We start from the raw sequence: 17408 nt of genomic DNA on the forward strand, positions 1-17408 counted from the left end.
CAGAATGGAAAGTGCAGCAACTACTAAGAAAGGCCTGCTGCTGACTGCAACCCTCCACTGTCCAAAGCCATAGTTCGATCGCCTCCTTATTTTCCAACCAGCATCTCCTCCTCCTTCCAGCAACAAATAAACGGCTGGAGGAACTCGGCAGGTCAGGCAGCATCCGTGGAGGGAAATGGAGAGTTGAGGTCTCGGGTCCAGATGAAGGGTCTGGACCCGGAACGTCGACTGTCCATTTCCCAATGCTGCCTGACCCGCTGAGTTCCTCCTGCAGTTTGTTTTTTGCTCTGGATTCCAGCATTCGCAGCCTCTTGTGTCTTCCCTCCTCCTCCGCTTTTGTAACGGCAGTAAGGTCGCACTCAGCACTGCCAGGCATCAACGGTCAGGCTGACCAAGCAGTGGTGCAGAAACCGCAGGTAGTCACCAATCATGCAGTCACCAGCTCCTCGTGACAAAGTCCGCAAAGAAAACACAGGACAACAGGTCCTCGAGATCCACACAACAAACATTGTATAGAACATTGATTGAAAAGTACTTGTCTTTGCCTTGCTAACGTTATGAAGCTCCAGTACAGCTGTCACCTTCGGAGCACAACTGCACACTCCTGCTTGTTAGCTGCAAAACTGAGCATGGTTTCCAGTTTATCCCTTGACGCAGTGCTGCTCCTCTATTATGACAGAGCAAGGGTTGTAACACTGTGAAACCTCCTGCTACTCTGCAGGGCGAGAATCCAATTTCGTGTGGCCCCCTGTTTATTCAGCAGGATCGGGACCACCTTCCGTTGAGGCACAGACAACACAGCATGGAATGAGGCTATTCAGCCCACCATAGCTCTGCTGGGTCTTTGGTAGAGCTCGCCAATCACTCCCACTCGTGGTCCTGCACACCAAGTGATACTATTGATCTCGCTTCCACTACCCTTTCGAGTAGCGGAACAGCCCGCCGTGTAAAGCAATTTCTCACCTCATCTCTGGTCCTTTGCTATTTAACTTACATCTGCATCCTCTGGTCAGAGACTCCGTCACCAAGAAGAAACTCTCCTCATTTATTCACACAGCACAGAAACAAGCCCTTTAGCCCTCCTGAGTCCATGCCAACCATCAGGCACCCGTTTACACTGATCCTACATTAATCCCATTTATTCTTCCCATTTTCCCATCGACTGGCCCCAGACTCACCTACACACTGAGGGCAATTCACAGTGGCCAACTTGCCTACCAACCCAGATGTCTTTGGGATGAGGGAGGAAACCCGGACCACGCCCACACGGCAACAAGGAGAACGTGCAAACTCCGCACAGGCAGCACCCAAGGTCAGGATTGAACCCGGGTCTCCGGTGCCGTGAGGCAGCATCTCTACCAGCTACGCCACTGTGCTGCCCACTCTGCCTTCACCTATTGCTGCTGGGGCTAAATCCTCCTTCAAAAAAAGTCAATTTATTACATACACATCTAAATGTATTACTTATTTATCCCAGGATGTGACTGCCAGTTGCAAAGGCTGCATTTATCACCTGCTGCTGATTGTTCTTGAACCGAACACCTCGCTGTCCCATTTTAGTGGGCTGTTGAAAGTCAACCACAACACTGTGGGTCTGGAGTCACCTAAAGACCAGAGCAGGTAAGGACAGCAGGTGGCCTCCCCTGAAGGGCAGTAGTGAACCAGATGGGTTTTTGCAGCATTTCCAGAGTTTCTTAGTCACCGTCATTGATACTTGGTTTTATTACAGATTTATTTAATTTAAAATCCCCAGATGCCATGGTGGGATTTGAACTTGTGTCTCCAGATCAATAGTCCACGCCTCTGGATATTACTTTAGAAAGCTTTAAATACTTCTATTAAATCTCTCCTTAATCTTTTCTAAGCAGAACAACCCCTTCTCCAGTCTCACGGCATTACTGAATTCCCATATAACTGAGCCATTCCAATACACAAGAAAACAGGAGCAGACCACTCGGCCCCTCAAGCCTGCCCCGCCAATCAATATGATCCTTGCTGATCTGCACTGGCTCTGTACTGCACTGCTGCTGTAAAACAACAAATTACACGCCAGACAAGTCAGTGATAATAAACCTATTCAACTCCTACTCTGTGCCAGTTCCCCATAACCCTCAATTCCACAACCTTTCCAATATTTAACTAGTTCCTCCTTAAGTATATCTAATGATCTGGCCTCCATAACCCTTGGGGGCAGAGAACTCCTGAGATTCACCACCCTCTGACAGCAGAAATTTCTACACACCTTAGTCTTAAATGACCAGCCTCTTATTTCGTTGCCAAGTTCCCTTACTACTGGTGGAAACATCTCAACAGCCCCCTTAGGATCTTATATGGTTAAATAAGGTCACCCCTCATTCTTCTAAACTCGAAGGAGCACAGAGCCAAACTGTCTAGCCTCTCTTTGGTAGGACAACCCTTTCATCTCATCTCCCCCTGACCTTTAACACCTTACAATACTTCCAAAAGTGCAGTGTCCAGAACTGGCCACAGTATTCCAACTGGGAACCAGTGATTTACAAAGCTTTAGGTCAACTTCCTTGCTTCTGTGTGTGCCCAGTAATAAAGTCACTGATCCCAGTGGAGGAAGGCAGGAGAACCAAGTATTATACACAGGCTCCAATAATATTCAGGTAATTTTCAGAGTAAATTCATAAAAGTTAACATATCAGTCTATCAGCTGCCCTGGCCACATGGTTGTTTGCAATCTTTAGGAATCTCTGGGAGAGTCCCAGCTCCTCAAAAGGCACAGCCCATGACAACCGTCAGGCATTGTAGGAGAGCCTCCATTTTACCCAGTGTTTGCAAGTGAGGCTGCTGCACACCACTGCTATAAGCTTTGCCAATAGTCTTCCCACTTATCCTGCCCCTTCAATGACTAGTGTTGGGACATCTCAAAATCTCACAGCTGCCACACGGCTTGGTATGGCGACTGCTCTGCCCAGGACCGCAAGAAACTGCAGAGGGTTGTGGACACAGCCCAACGCATCACAGAAACCAGCCTCTCTTCCACGGACTCTGTCCACACTTCTCGCTGCCTCAGTAAAGTAGCCAACATAATCAAAGACCCAGCCACCCTGGACATTCTCTCTTCTCCCCCCTCCCACCGGACAGAAGATACAAAAGCCTGAAAGCATGTACCACCAGGCTCAAGGACAACTTCTATCCTGCTGTCATAAGACTATTAAACGGTCCCCTTGTATGAAAAGATTGACTCTTGACCTCACAATCCACCTTGGCATGCCCTTGCACCTTATTGTCTGCCTGCACTGCACTTTCTCTGTAACTATAACACTTAATTCTGCATTCTGTTTTTCTCTTGCTTTTCCCTTGTACTACCTCAATGTACTGACATGATGAAATGATCTGTATGGATGGCATGCAAAACAAAGTTTTTAACTGTACCTCGGTACATGTGACAATAACAAATCAATTTACCCTCCTTCATTTTGTACTCCATAATGTTTCATGTCATTTCTCCTTCCAAGATAAATCATCACACTTCTTTACGTTAAATGGCATCTGCCACATACCTGCCCACTTATCTACCTCCTCCTGGAGCTTTCATTATTCTCCTCACTATTTACAGTTGTATAAATATGTGTCATCACCAGTTTACTCATTGGGGTTAAGGACCAGACGTGAGAGTGATACACTGACAACCTCCGTGCAGACATTTTGAGCTGTGAAACCTCTGCTCTGGGCATCCCATGGGTGAAATACAAAGAAGTCGTAAAAGCAACTGTGTTGCCAGCCTGTTAGATGCCAGGGAACCTGAAAGCTGCTGCAAAGTTGGGAGATGAGGAACAGGAAGGATCTCATGTGCATTCCTACTGTGCACAAAGACCTATAAATGTGTAAAGTGTGTGACTGTTGTGTGGGAATGGGCACAAGTGAGGGAAGAATGGGGGGAAAAAAAATCAGACACACACAAACACATGCACGAGCATTGATCAAACCCAAATAAAGCAAATGTCATTTCATGCAAGTGATATTCATGCAAGGTTTGATGAGGGTGTTTGTTTAGTGAATAAATTTCAAATTTCAACTTTAAATGAAGCGTGAATTGGGTCAAATTTAGCGTGAAGAATAAAGCTCATTGGTTCTTTGCTGAAACTTAACCATTTAACAGCCAGGTAGTTTCTCAAAAGAGAGCAAGGGAATTCAGAGACACGGAGGGGGCACGTGCTCTGAAGTATGTAGGTGGTGGGGGGAAAACTGGGGCACAGAACTACCAACAACGAGGGAAGGACAAGACTTTGCCAGTTTTAAAATGCACGCCACCGAGAAACTGATGAGTCATTTCTCTGCTGATGGATCCTTTGGGTCTCTAACCCACTGAACCTCTTCCTGCAGTGGTCAGATCAAGCATTAAGGTGACTCACTATAAACAACAAAGGCATAGTATTTCCTAATTCATATAGCTGCTTGTATTAGAATGTGCTATGGAACATTAGAACTCAGACTGGGGAGAACTATAACCACCCAGATGCCATTCACTAACCAGGACACCTCTCCAGCACTCTTGCTCCATGAGGAACATTATATTGAATGCATTGCATCAAGGTCAACATTGTGCTGATCTTGACCTTGATGTTGGGGTTTACTTGCATTGGGACACAGTCTGGCCTAGAGTGGCCATTCTTCCTGCATGACATTCCACTGAAAGCAGCGCAGGGCTATTCAACTATGCGAGCCATCCACAGATGCTCACACTGCCATATTTCTTCCCTGGGCTGAGTGGCAGTGAAAAGGTCGCCAACAGTAATCAGGGGTGGAGCACTGGGTGATTTTTTGACCCGCCCCCTCCACTACCTTCACTGGGAGAAATTCAGGTGAACTCTGGCCTCCAGTGGCTTAAGTGGGCCATACTTCTGCCTCTTAGTCAGGTTCTAGGCGCACTCCAGAGGTTTGAGCACAGCACCGTGGGCTAGGCCTAACAGCAGCACTGAAGGAGTGGCACACCGTTGGAGGAACTGTCTTCCACGAGTCGTCAACCCCCAACTATTCTCCCAGTTGATGTGGAATTCCATGGCACTATTTTGAGAAAAGGGAATTATAGCTGGTGTCCCGTTTGAAAAGGAAGTGGCCAAATGTTGGTGGGATCTTGCTGTGCATACATTTACTGCTATTTTCCTATATTACAACAACGAATACTGAAAAGTACTTCATTCATTCTGGGACATCCAGAGTTCATGAAAGGCACTGTGTAAGTACATTTTTAAAAAAATTATCAGCAAATTAACTGCAAGTCCAATTGTGCCCTAGTCTGACACTAGCTGAAACAGAATAGGTGACGGTAGACGGGTGGGGGAGGCGGCTGTTAAGAAAGTGGCTGCTGCCTGTTAAATGGTCCAAAAACCAAAAGTGCAGTAAAAAGAGGAGCACACACACACACAGCACACATTGCATGAGATTTATTGAAGGAAATTCTCTTTATTTTTCTATCTATGTACAGCAAAAATATGCTCAGTATTTTTTTTAAAAAAAGTAAAATTTAAAACAGAACACATGAACTAAGTTTACAGATAAATGAGAACGGGACCATTTCGATCTATAACAGAAAATTAAAAGTTTTCAAACAAAACAGCAATCAGTGTTCAGGGATCCACTGCCACAGAGTTTGAAGCAGAAAGGAGACCAGTGTCTTTACAAAGTAAAACATACACAGTAAAAAGCCAGTGTTGTCAATACTATTTCAAACTACACAATTAATTACATCAAGCATGTTTAATTAACAGGAACAGAGTGACATGATAATTTAAGCTTGTTTAGCTTCCGTGACTTAATTAAATGACCTTCAAAAAAACAAAAAAAAATGAAGCAAGTTTTCCTTTCACTGGCTTGTGTGGACTGATCTCACTATAAGTTTAGAACTATGACCAAATCCATTCGGCAAAGCAATCTTTTTTTGAGCTGGATTCATGTAGTGGGTTGCTCAAAAGCAGGTGGTCTGGAATATTAGGTCCCAAAAGAATTAGCCAAATGAAACAACTGGATTTTGCTTAGAATGTGGATGATTTTAGTCCTATTCACTGCTTGCTTGCACTAGTTAAGAAAAATACTATCATTTGTGAAAATGTTTGGTCATTTACTGGCCCCAATCCACAGGAGCCCACAGGGTCAATAGGGAACCATTTTGATGCATATAGTTTTACCATTAACGTTAATAGTGATAGAAAACAGCCTCAGTCAGCCAAGAAAAGGGAGACTTCTTTTATTAAATGCACAATTAATCCTTTTACTCACGTCACACTTCTCACAATTTTTTTCATGTAGTGCCCATTTTCTCCCCTCTTTTTAAAAAAAAGTCCCTGAAGATTATGGCATAATCCCTCATTAGAAAGGGTCCAATTTTTCCCCACCTCTTTTAAGTCCCCCCTTTATCCTGAAGGCACAGACTCATGCTGGAGTGGAGCTCCAAAGGGCCAATTAATTTGTCCTCGTGGCCATTACTCATTTTGGAAATCAAACAAAAATTGCAGATGCCGGAAATCTGAAATAAAACCAGAAAATGCTTGGGGGAGAAAAAACTCAGTAGGTCAAACAGCGTCTGTGGAAAGAGAAGCAGTTAATGTTTCAGGTCGAAGACCCTTCATCAGAATGTTCGAATGAAGGTGTTTGACCTGAAACCTTAATAGATTTTCTTTCCACAGATGCTGCCTGACCTGCTGAGTATTTTCAGCATTTTCTGTTCTGCTTACTTTGGTCTTGATACTGAGCCGTGGGCTACTTAGCAGCACAGTCAAATTGCATAATGCTCAAGCCTGAAACTCCTGCCTACATTTAATACCTTTCCCTAAATGCTGTGGGGTATGGAAGCACATAGGTTATTTACTGGACTTTGATCCAGGGGAGGCAAGTTCATACTCCACCATAGCAACTGCGAAATTTAAACTCAATTCATTAAATAAACCCGAATTGGATCAGGAATAATGACTACAAATCCGGGCACCCATAAGAACCCATCTAATTCACTAATATTCTTTGGGGGTATACAGAAACAGCTGTCGTCCTTACTTAGTCAGGGCGAGATGCGACACTGGAACCATAACAATATGGTTGATTCTTAAGTGGCCTCTGAACTGATCCAGCAAGCCACTCACTCTCAGAAATGTTAAACAGAAGTCACACAGCACAGAAACAGGCCCTACGGCCCACCAAGTCCCCGCTGACCATCAAACGCCCATTTGCACTAATCCCATTTTATTCTCCCTCATTCTACCACTCACCTTACATGTTAAGGGCAATTTACAGTGGCCAACTAACCGACTAACCCACAGGACTTTGGGATGTGGGAAAAATTTGTTGGGTCTTGCTGGCAAAGCCCACATCCCATGAAGGGATGATACCAAAAGTAGTCCAGGACGCTAAGGCCCAGATGTATCATGATTACTACAGCCTGGAGAAACACATGCCCATACTTGCCCAGCCTGGCTCCCTCTAACCTGCTCCCACCAGCTAATGGGAGCATTCTGGGTCTGGATAAGTGAATTTCCATGCAGGGCTTGCCCGCTATGGGATATGGAGAGCTGGGGAATTAATCCATTAACTTAACAAAGGAAAACCCTCAAATGATTATGACACATTGCTTTAGGGACTGCTATAAAGGCAATAAGTTTTACTCCAAAAAAACAAAGCTTGTGAGAAGGGAGGTGTCACTCAGTCAATGTGGAAATAAATAGTCAACGCTGTCCACAGCTGATGGAATAAAGGGAGCAACAAGAAAGCAACAGTTTATACAATACAGCAAAAAATAAAGCAAGCTTTTAAATTAGAAGCTACTAAATCATGCTGGAAGCAAAATGGTGGACAGCTGATGGAATGTGCTTTAAAAATAATTAAAAATATATATATGTATATATAGAAATATATAAAAGAGGTGATGGGCCCAGGCAGTTATTATTAGTGATAATTACAGCAAAAGGCAACAATTAATCACAGCCAGTCACCCAGACTCTCATTAACACTGTTGGAAACCTCGCTAATTTGCAACAGAAAAATAATTAGTTGATAAAAATAATATCTTGTGATATCTGGAAACAGTCTGAAAAGTGAAATAAGAACAGAAATTAATGGCGTGATCGCCCCAAAAGGAAAAGAACCCAAAGAAATTGTAATTAAAAAGAAAATAACTCATTAATGAAACAAGTGGTGGAATGATTATTCATAATATAATTAAATATTATTTATCAATATATAAATGATGCTCATTCATTTGATCAGCATGAAACCAAAAACAGCCAATAAAGGAAGGGGAGTGTGTGAAGAGATGGTTGTTGGTTATAAAAGATGCCGTGTACCATGGACACATTTGGTCTAGCTATGGCAACGCTAGATACAGAGTTTCTGCCTTTGCAACGTCACACGTAAAGCTAAGGGCAGGCAAAAGTTCTCATACAGCTAAGCTTCAAGCATTGCAATGCACTATCATGTCCAGTCAATAGATCTGCTCCTTCCAGACACTGGGCTTTGTGTGGTGAGTGCTCCTGAGCTAAACCTAAAGAGGGGCAGCTATCCTGGTGACGGGAGGAACCCAAGGTGATGATTTAGGAAGAGCATGGAATAGGCTCACTGGCAGGATATTAAATGTGCAAGCTTCAATTTGGAGCCACCATATGAGACAAGGCCATAATCTAGGCAGTGTCACAAGGTCCATCCATAAAGCCACCCATTAGAACATAGGTGGAAGAGTGCAATAGGATGGTAATTAAAGGGGATTTAAAACCTGGTGCTGGACATACCTTCCATACCACATTATCCACATTTCTCTATCGAAAAGCTTCAGGAACCCATCATTTTCTTTAATTCAAACTCCGAAGTATTTCCAAAAATAACCCTCCCTTAAGGCAATAAAAACATCCACACAGTTTTTTTTGAGAACCAGTTTCTCAATGCCACTGAGCTAAGCTACCAGCCCTCTCCCCACATTAGTTTCCGTTTGATGCTGCAGTCAGCTCTGTGAGCACCCTTTGCATCACCAGCCTCAAGCTCACAGGGCTCCATGTGGTTGACTGACAACCTTAAAGCGACACTAGGGCAGGAAGCCTAATGCAGACGCGATAAACTGCAGATGGAAGCTATAACCCCAGTGATTCTCACCTTGTAAATCACATCTGAAGTTAATAATTACCTTGGAAATTGTCAGCAGGGCAGGCAATACCCATGAACTGTGGACATGATTTCTGAAATTGCCAAGATAATTCTGATGAAAGGTGATTGTTCCGAAACTCTGTCCCACTCTCTGCAGATGCTGCCTGCCCTGCTGAGGGTCCCCGACATCCTCTGCTTATTTCAGATTTCCAGAGTACCACATTACATTATAAAGTTGACCAATGTCGAGAACAGTAACCTCACCCTGTTTGCAAGCATGCTACCCTACACCAAAATCTAAAAGTCATTAGTCCAAGATAATCACTCGAAGTGACCGAGGAGACATCTCTTTACCCAGATTGTGGCTAGAATGTGGATCTCAGCAGCACAGGGTGAAGATGAGGCAAACACTGTTGATACGTTAAGGAGAAGCTGGACAGACAGGAGAGAGAGGGAGGAACCATAGAACAATACAGCACAAAACAGGCCCTTCGGCCCATCATGTTGTGTCGACATTCAAACCACTCCTAAGACTAACTAACCCCTTCCTCCCACATATCCCTCTATCTTAAATTCCTCCATATGCTTAGATAATCTCTTGAATCTCTTGAACTTGACCAACGTATCAGCCTCCACCACCACCCCAGGCAGCGCATTCCATGCACCAACCACTCTCTATATTGATTTATATATATTTATATTATGAATAGATAGGATGCACCAACTAGCCATGATGCTTTAAGATGGGAGGTACTGGGACAGCAGCATACCCAAGATGGGCCAAATGGCATTGTCTTAGTAGGGTAGATTCGGTCTCAAGTGCTAACATGTGCAAGAGTATCAGCTCCCAGTTTTGCTCACCTCGACGTGCACAGTTCCACTGAAGTCAATGAAATGTGCAGAGGCAAATGATATTCTCGCACTGGGCATCAAAGGCCTATTTCCTAGCAAAGAAGTCAATAACAGAAGTACAGATAAAGGCAGAGCTGGGAAAAAAAATTCTTCACCAGAGGGTGGTGTGTGACTGGAAATCGGTGTCTGAAACAGCCGCGGAGGCAGAAACCCTCGTCATGTTTAACAAGTACATGGATATGTGGTTTGAGTGGCGTGTCCTACAAGATGATGAACAGAGAGCTCAATAGTGAGATTAAGTATGATAGCTCTTAGTTATCATGGATACAATGGGTTGAATAGACTCCTGCTAAGCATCTAACCACTCCTGGTGGTCTTACATACTGGGATCAAATACAGGAGTCATTTTAAAAAAGGAAGCTAACATCACCAGATCCAATTTGTTTTTTTGTTTATAATCAGTACTGTTAACTCTTTAGTTCTTTTCCCCCCATTTTCTTTGATTTCTGGATATTAACACAGACACTGGGAATTGGTAACGCTTGTACAGACCTTCTCCCAACAGATACAGAGAATTGGAATTGGGGAGACTGAGGTATTTCCAGTTTTCAGTGGATGGAAAATTGGAAACCAAAACTCACTGAGGTCTGATTCTTTAATCTGCAAGACTCCATGCCAGAGAGTACTGGGAGTTAATGACACTCCCAGTATTATTAGCTAATGATACTGAGTGCAAGAGTAAAAGGGAGCTGAATTAAACCGTATTCTTTTAAAACAGCCAGGTGTGCAGACCATTGCAAGAAACAAGCAGACCAATTCCGCATTAAGTGCACTGGTTGCTGCTAAAGAATGCCCTCAACTCTCCAGAGAGAGCGTAGCTGTCGGGATTACAAATATTGACACAAGGCTCCCTGTGTAATCCAGAATTACATTTCACAATTACCACACTGTGTGGTTATCACCAGAGGCAAACAGAATGATCTGCCTAGTGCAAGCTTTGTACAGCAGGATGGGTCAACATTGTTAGCTCACAGATGGCACTGATGGCTCATTAATGCCACTTGAGCCTGAATTATTCCCTCATTACTTTATGTGGGCAGCTAGTAGTGTCTGCAGTGCGCACTTCAACATGCCACTACAGAATGACCACCTTCATTATATGGCTCCTCAGTGTTTTGGCCACCACACGAAAACAGTGCTGCATTTGATTTCTTGTACAACTTGGTTCAAGCTGCTTACTAAACACACTTGCTTGGGTTTTCCATTTGTTTTTACAACATAGTGTAAGCCACAGCGCAAGCTTGACACACCCAGACCGCACTAAGAGGTCTCTTGAGCAAGTTTTCTGTAAAAAAAAGACTCAGCTGTTTCCCCAAGAACCAGAATCGAGAGGGTTCTATGTCCACGCACAAACGCCGAGGTTTGGATCAGCAAACGGGGGAACTTTTGGCTTCATGACTGGAGTGCTCGTGATTCCTGCCAGGTTTGTCACAGCACGTTCATAGGAAGAATGATCAGCCTCCTGACCCCTTCAGCTTGCCGAACAACATCATGGTCGCTCTGATCTTGATTCCACTTTCTGTCTGTTTCTCTTAATGCTCGACTCCTCTGTGGTCCAATAACCTCCCCCAGCCTTGAATATAGTCAATGGCAGCTGCCATGGATCTCTGGGGTGAATCTTTAAAATTCTACAACCCTCTGAGAGAATGAATTCCTCTTACCTCTATCTTAAATGGGCAACAACCATTTCTGAGTGTACGGCCTCTAGTTATGGATTCCCCCATCCAGGAAGTCATCTTCCCAGCAACTACCAGTTATGCTCTCTCAAAATCTTAAATATTTCAATAAGATCATCCCTCATTCTTCTAAACTCCATTGAGTATAGGACCAACCTTCCTTCATAGGACAAACCCAGGAAACAACCTAGTGATCTTTCACTGAATTGTCTCCAGTGTTGGGACAGCCAATCTTAAATAAGGTGGCCAAATCTACGCACAGTACTCCAGACATGGGCTTACCCAGTGCCATAAACATGCCTTTCCTATTTTTAATACTTTATTACCTTGTAGGAGGGGAGCTCATCAAACACATACCGCTCGATTGGTAGTTATTCATTAAACAATTATTGGAAGAAGTCTAATTGGCCTTTCTCTCAGCCTTCATGGACTCACTGAAGGGAACCGTCCTCACCACCTGCAATCCAAAGGACTTTCACTAAATGCTCAATTGGTCCATTAACACCTCGAGATACCATTTGGGTGTCTGCACTTTTTCCATTTTTGCCTTGTACCAATGTGCCTCATCGATTAATCTTGCAAGCTCCTGCACTATTTAATTCCTTCCCTTTTGTTCTCCCTTCCCCTCTATCACTTCTCACCCATCTTAAGCCGCATCTTCAACTTCTTCTCCATCCGACAAGATCCCCAACCTGAAAAATCTTTCATTCCTGACCCGCAGAGTATTTCCAGCTTTTTCTGCATTTATTTTAGATTTTCAACAGAGCAGTGTTTTACCACTGACGTTATGAACATTTGGTTAAAATGGTTGATATGTGTTGACTCTGAATTTCCAGGGGAAATTTCCAAAAGGAACACACAAATAAGGAATAATATACCTGAGAAAGAGAACTAGTGAGCGGCAAATAGTAAAGTGAAAATCCCCACATGCTTTGGAAGGAACAAATATTAAACAGAGTTCTGGAGTCATCCGGCTCAGAAACAGGCCCTTCAGCCCACCACATCTATGCTGACCATCAAGTAACCATCTGTACTAATCCCATTTGGTCCTTAACCTTTGTGCTTTAGCAATTCAAGTGCCCAGCTTGATACTTTAAATGTTTTAAGAGCCTCAGCCACCACATCCCCTCAGATAGTGTGCTTAAGATCCCAACCACTCTCTGGGTGAAAAAGAAATTCTTCCTCAGATCCTCTCTAAATTCTTATCCTTTACCCTAAATCTATGCCCTCTAGTTTTAGACAGGACTGCCAAGGGGAAAAGTTTCCTACCAACTATGCCCATCACAACTCTGCATACCTCTATCAGCCCCCCTTCTCCCCCAGCCTCCCTGCTCCAAGGAAAACAAACCCAGCCTGTCCAGTCTCTCCTCGTATCCGAGATGCTCCATCTCAGCAACATCCTGGTGGATCTGCACTACATCCTCTCCAGTACAAGCATCCCCTTCCTATACAAGCAGCCCAAGCATTACAGGGGTGGGGGGGGGGGGGGGGTGTGGGGGTGCATTCCTAGAAAACTGTATCACAATTTTCCATAATGCAAATCCATGTCATCTGCACATGCATCAAGAAACAAGTTGAAGAAAAATTGTGTTGATTTACTTTTCTCCCCTCTCACATTTTATATACTGTATCTCACATTTTTGGGTAGTGCTTTGTGAATTCCATAAGGGCGAACTTCCATAATGGAATGATCTCCTGTCTGCTCCAAGCACCATGGCCAGAGACTGGCTCTGACTGAACAACACTCTCCCTGTGCCAAGCTCTATCTAGTCAGTCTGTTGACTGCTAGATGCCAGGTGACCCTCAGTGCCAACCCTCCAGGACTACATTCTGCTTATGGCTCTGAATGTTGCCCCATGGGAACATCAAGCTGTTGACCAGATGGAGCACTTTCACCTCACCCCTCCAAAAAAAAGTAAAACATTACTCCTGATAATGAGGACCATCCCAGACACACGGTTCCTATTAAATGTTAATGGAAGACACATAGAATCAAACAAAACTGCAAGGCGGTGCACTGCAATCTCACAACCTCAACATCTCGAGCAACTGTAGGATAATCAGAGGGGCAGGAATGTGTCGTGGTCACATGAGGTACATGCACAACATCACAGCAGTATATCTGCAGCCCACTTCTAAAATTCAACTTAATTACTTCAATAAAGCGACGTTCAATATGCACTCAGAGTCATACAGCACAGAAACAGGCCCTTTGGCCCAAGCTAGTCCCATTTGTCAGTGTTTTGTCCATAACCTTCTAAACCTTTCCAATCCATGTACCCATCCAACTATCTTTTAAGAGTTGTTATTGTACTTGACTCAACCACTTCCTCTGGCAATTCATTCCATATATGTACCACCCTTTGTGTAAAGAAGTTGCCCCTCAAGTTCCTATTAAATCTCTCCACTCTCACCTTAAACCTATGCTCTCTAGTTCCTGGTTCCCCAACCCTGGGAAAAAGACTGCGTATATTCGCCCTATCTATGCCCCTCATGATTTTGTACACCACTGTAAGATCACCTCTCAGTTTCCCTACACTTCAAGGAATAAAGTTCTAGTCTGTATAACCTCTCCCTATAACTCAAGTCTCTCAAGTCCTGGCAACATTCTTTTGTCTTTTCTGCAATCTTTCCAGGTTCCTATCTTTCCCATAGCAGGATGGCCAAAACTGAATATAATATACCCAAGTGCAGGCTCACCAGTAACCTCTCAACTTTTATAGTCAATGCCCTTCTTCACCACCCTGTCTAGCAATGACTACACTCTCGGGGAACCATGTACTTGAACTCCAAGGTTCCTCCATTCTACTCACTCCCCACGGCCTTGCCATTCACTGTGAAACCCCTACCTCAGCCAAGAACAAATTCCTCCTCCAACACAGAGTTAATAGGGTCTTGTCACCAAGCTGATGAGTTAGTCAGAGACACCTCATTGCTGACACAGTTGATGTCACTCAGGGTACCCAATAATTATGCTGATTGAATCATTTGAGTAACACCATCACTGCGCTGATCAGGTATTATATGTGCCATTGACATCAAGTTGATTTATTATGTTGACTGACCATCATGGATCCAATCACTGAGCTGAATAGATATCTTAAAGACCTCATTGGTTACCTAACTAGTCATTCTGAGTGACCTCATCACCGTGCTGATTGGATATCGTGTGTGCCATTGACATCAAGTTCATTGATTATTGAGTAATAAACTCATTACAGATCCAATCGATGAGCTGATTGGATACCTTAATAACCTCATTGCTCACCTAAATAGTCATTCTTAGTGACCTTATCACTGATCTGACTGAATAATCTCAACAACCTCAATAGTAACCTCACCTTTGAGCTAACTGGATATTCCATGGAGAGGGTTAGTAGAACACCATAGTTTCTCACTAATGCTTTTGTGAAGTTAAATCTAAACTCTACAATCTACTGTAACTAGGAATAGGAGAATTATTCTCCAAAATGTGCATCAACTTACATTTATCAGAAACACTATTAATCTACCCAGCAAATCAAAATGTGACTTGTGAATAAAGCTTCCCCCTTTGACTCCAATCTTCTAGACCCTACCTGAGGTGGGTGGATTAAATTGGGCAGAACACTTACTACAAAATGAACTAGCTCTTTTGTACTGCTGAACCCTAATAAACAGATTGGTCTGTAGCAAGAAATATTTTGGCTACATCAGCATATCCATAAGGTACTGATAAATGTAAGCTATTCCAGTCATTTAATCCAAACCAACACCCGATCAGAAAACATGCACAATGTGGACTGACTATTTTGGTGATGTATATTGAAGGAACAGATATTGGGGAACACTGCAATTGGAAGCTGATTGCATGCTCCATTTTCCAATCGGAATTATGCACAATGTGACTGGATGAGAGACATTTTATTCCATTGGAATAGGGAGTCCAAGGATCACGTTTCTCCTAACTGAATCTACCCTAAGTTTGAGAATTACCCTCATGGTTATGCATCACAGCTTATAAAATGTTCTTCTGACATCCTCTGCAAAAGGAAGTATGGGCATCTTTATCTGCTCTGTAATGTCTGTCCCACCTACAACTCTGCTCTAGAAGATCCACCAACTCTTCAGTCAGTGCCAGGCAACCTAAATCAGCCTTGCCAATGCCACACCCCACAAATGAATTTTGTGTGTTCTAACAACTCTGTAGCCTGGCGGACAGCAGATGGTTGGGTAATTCCCAATGGCAGAGGGCATACTGCTGTGGGTGACTAGGGTTTATATTTAAGCACACTACTTATGAGACTATCCTCTACTCGCTGCAGTTTTCTGGAGAAGATACCCTGCTTTTACCTGGGAAAGTTGCTGTAGTTTCTGTTTTCTCCGTCCTTTAAACAGATTTCCTGAGTAAACTGACTTTCTTTGCTGTACAACAGAATGTTTGTTGTAAGTCATGATCCTGTGATGCCTACATCTCTGGCACAGTGTTGCCAATAAATACTCTGAGTTAGAAAATGGATGAAGAAGGTACCCTTGTCACTTGGGATTTCTAAGACAGTAAGATCCACAGCAGAGCTGTAAGAGTTCTAGTGGATCAGGACTGCAGAGGTCTAAGGCTATTGTTGAGGCCAATGGAGAGAAAGGCTGTGGAAGGGGAAATAAGAGTGGGAGGAGGATACCTCCACCACTCTCTTGGTCCGGAACACTGTTCGGCATTGGGCGATTTGAAAAGAGAAAATTAACCAGACTAAATGCCACCGGAGATATTGGAGCAAAATGATCCAACAAACCATACTGATGCAGCTTCTTCCAAAGCAGAGAACCTCACCTGGAACTGAAGGAAGACCTTCCACGTGTAACAAATGACCGGTAGCAGCAGGAATGTCACGGGATCCCAAGGAAATCCGTACGTTAATGGGATAGTGGGAGGGAGCGGGGGAGCCAAGAGATGGTGGGTGATTGAGATAGAATCGAGGGTCAACATACCTGGGAACTGGTAGCTGTAGCCTGGTGTGAATCCTGGGTATCCACGACCGTATGTTGCAACAAAGTTTGGGTAACCTTTAAAACAGTATTTAAAAAAAAGAGAAAGAAAGTGTCAGTTTAAGGGTAAGATAGGAACTTGGGGCTGGTGTGTGCACATCAATGCGATAACAATCATATACTCAGCTCACTTGCTGGAACAGCATTCATTCAAGGCAAGAGGAGAGAAGCCAACCAGATCAGACAGGGAGGGAGAGGGAAGCTGTTGAAGTTAATTTGGTTCAACTTTCTTCTAAAGGCTGCTGTTCAAGGGTGAGGGGTTTGAAGGATGCATTGTACCTCTGCACTATTTGAACACTTCCCCGTGCTAACCATTGACCAGCACTGGTGGTTGCTGTTTGAACATTTCTGCAGTTCAACCCATTGTCTATTCCTTAATACCAAGAACTCCTAAAAGGTGAACTCCTGATCTCCCAATCTACCTCATCATGGCCCTTGCACTTTATTTGTCTACTTTCACTGTAACTACAACACTACATTTCTGCATTCTGTTCTCTTTTTACTACCTCGATGTAATGTGTGGCATGATGGTACACAAACAAAAGCTTTACACTGTTTCTTGGAACACGTGGCAATAATAAACCAATACCATTCCTTCCCCTTTCCTTTGAAAATATGCTGGATTGCATCATCCGAGAAATTATATGGGACATCTATTTTGGGACCTCACCCTCAAGACACTTCCTCTGACAACACACCAGAGCGCCA

The 17408-nt window shown here is 43.6% G+C and overlaps 1 protein-coding gene across 9 annotated transcripts in view; it reads right to left on the reverse strand.

Moving 5' to 3' along the window:
- Positions 1-17408, reverse strand: part of msi2b (musashi RNA-binding protein 2b) — a 483338-nt gene that overhangs the window by 115260 nt on the left and 350670 nt on the right. For 7 of the 9 annotated variants that reach the window (XM_052035983.1, XM_052035982.1, XM_052035981.1 and 4 more), the window contains exon 10: positions 16644-16718. In XM_052035983.1, the coding sequence (XP_051891943.1) occupies positions 16644-16718 (75 nt within the window). Of the gene's footprint in view, positions 1-5399; positions 8045-9288; positions 9523-16643; positions 16719-17408 lie in introns of those variants that run through there. The other 2 variants (XM_052035985.1, XM_052035986.1) reach the window with 2 other exon arrangements.

Source organism: Pristis pectinata, chromosome 21, assembly GCF_009764475.1.
Source record: "Pristis pectinata isolate sPriPec2 chromosome 21, sPriPec2.1.pri, whole genome shotgun sequence".
Classification (NCBI taxonomy): Eukaryota; Metazoa; Chordata; class Chondrichthyes; order Rhinopristiformes; family Pristidae; genus Pristis; species Pristis pectinata.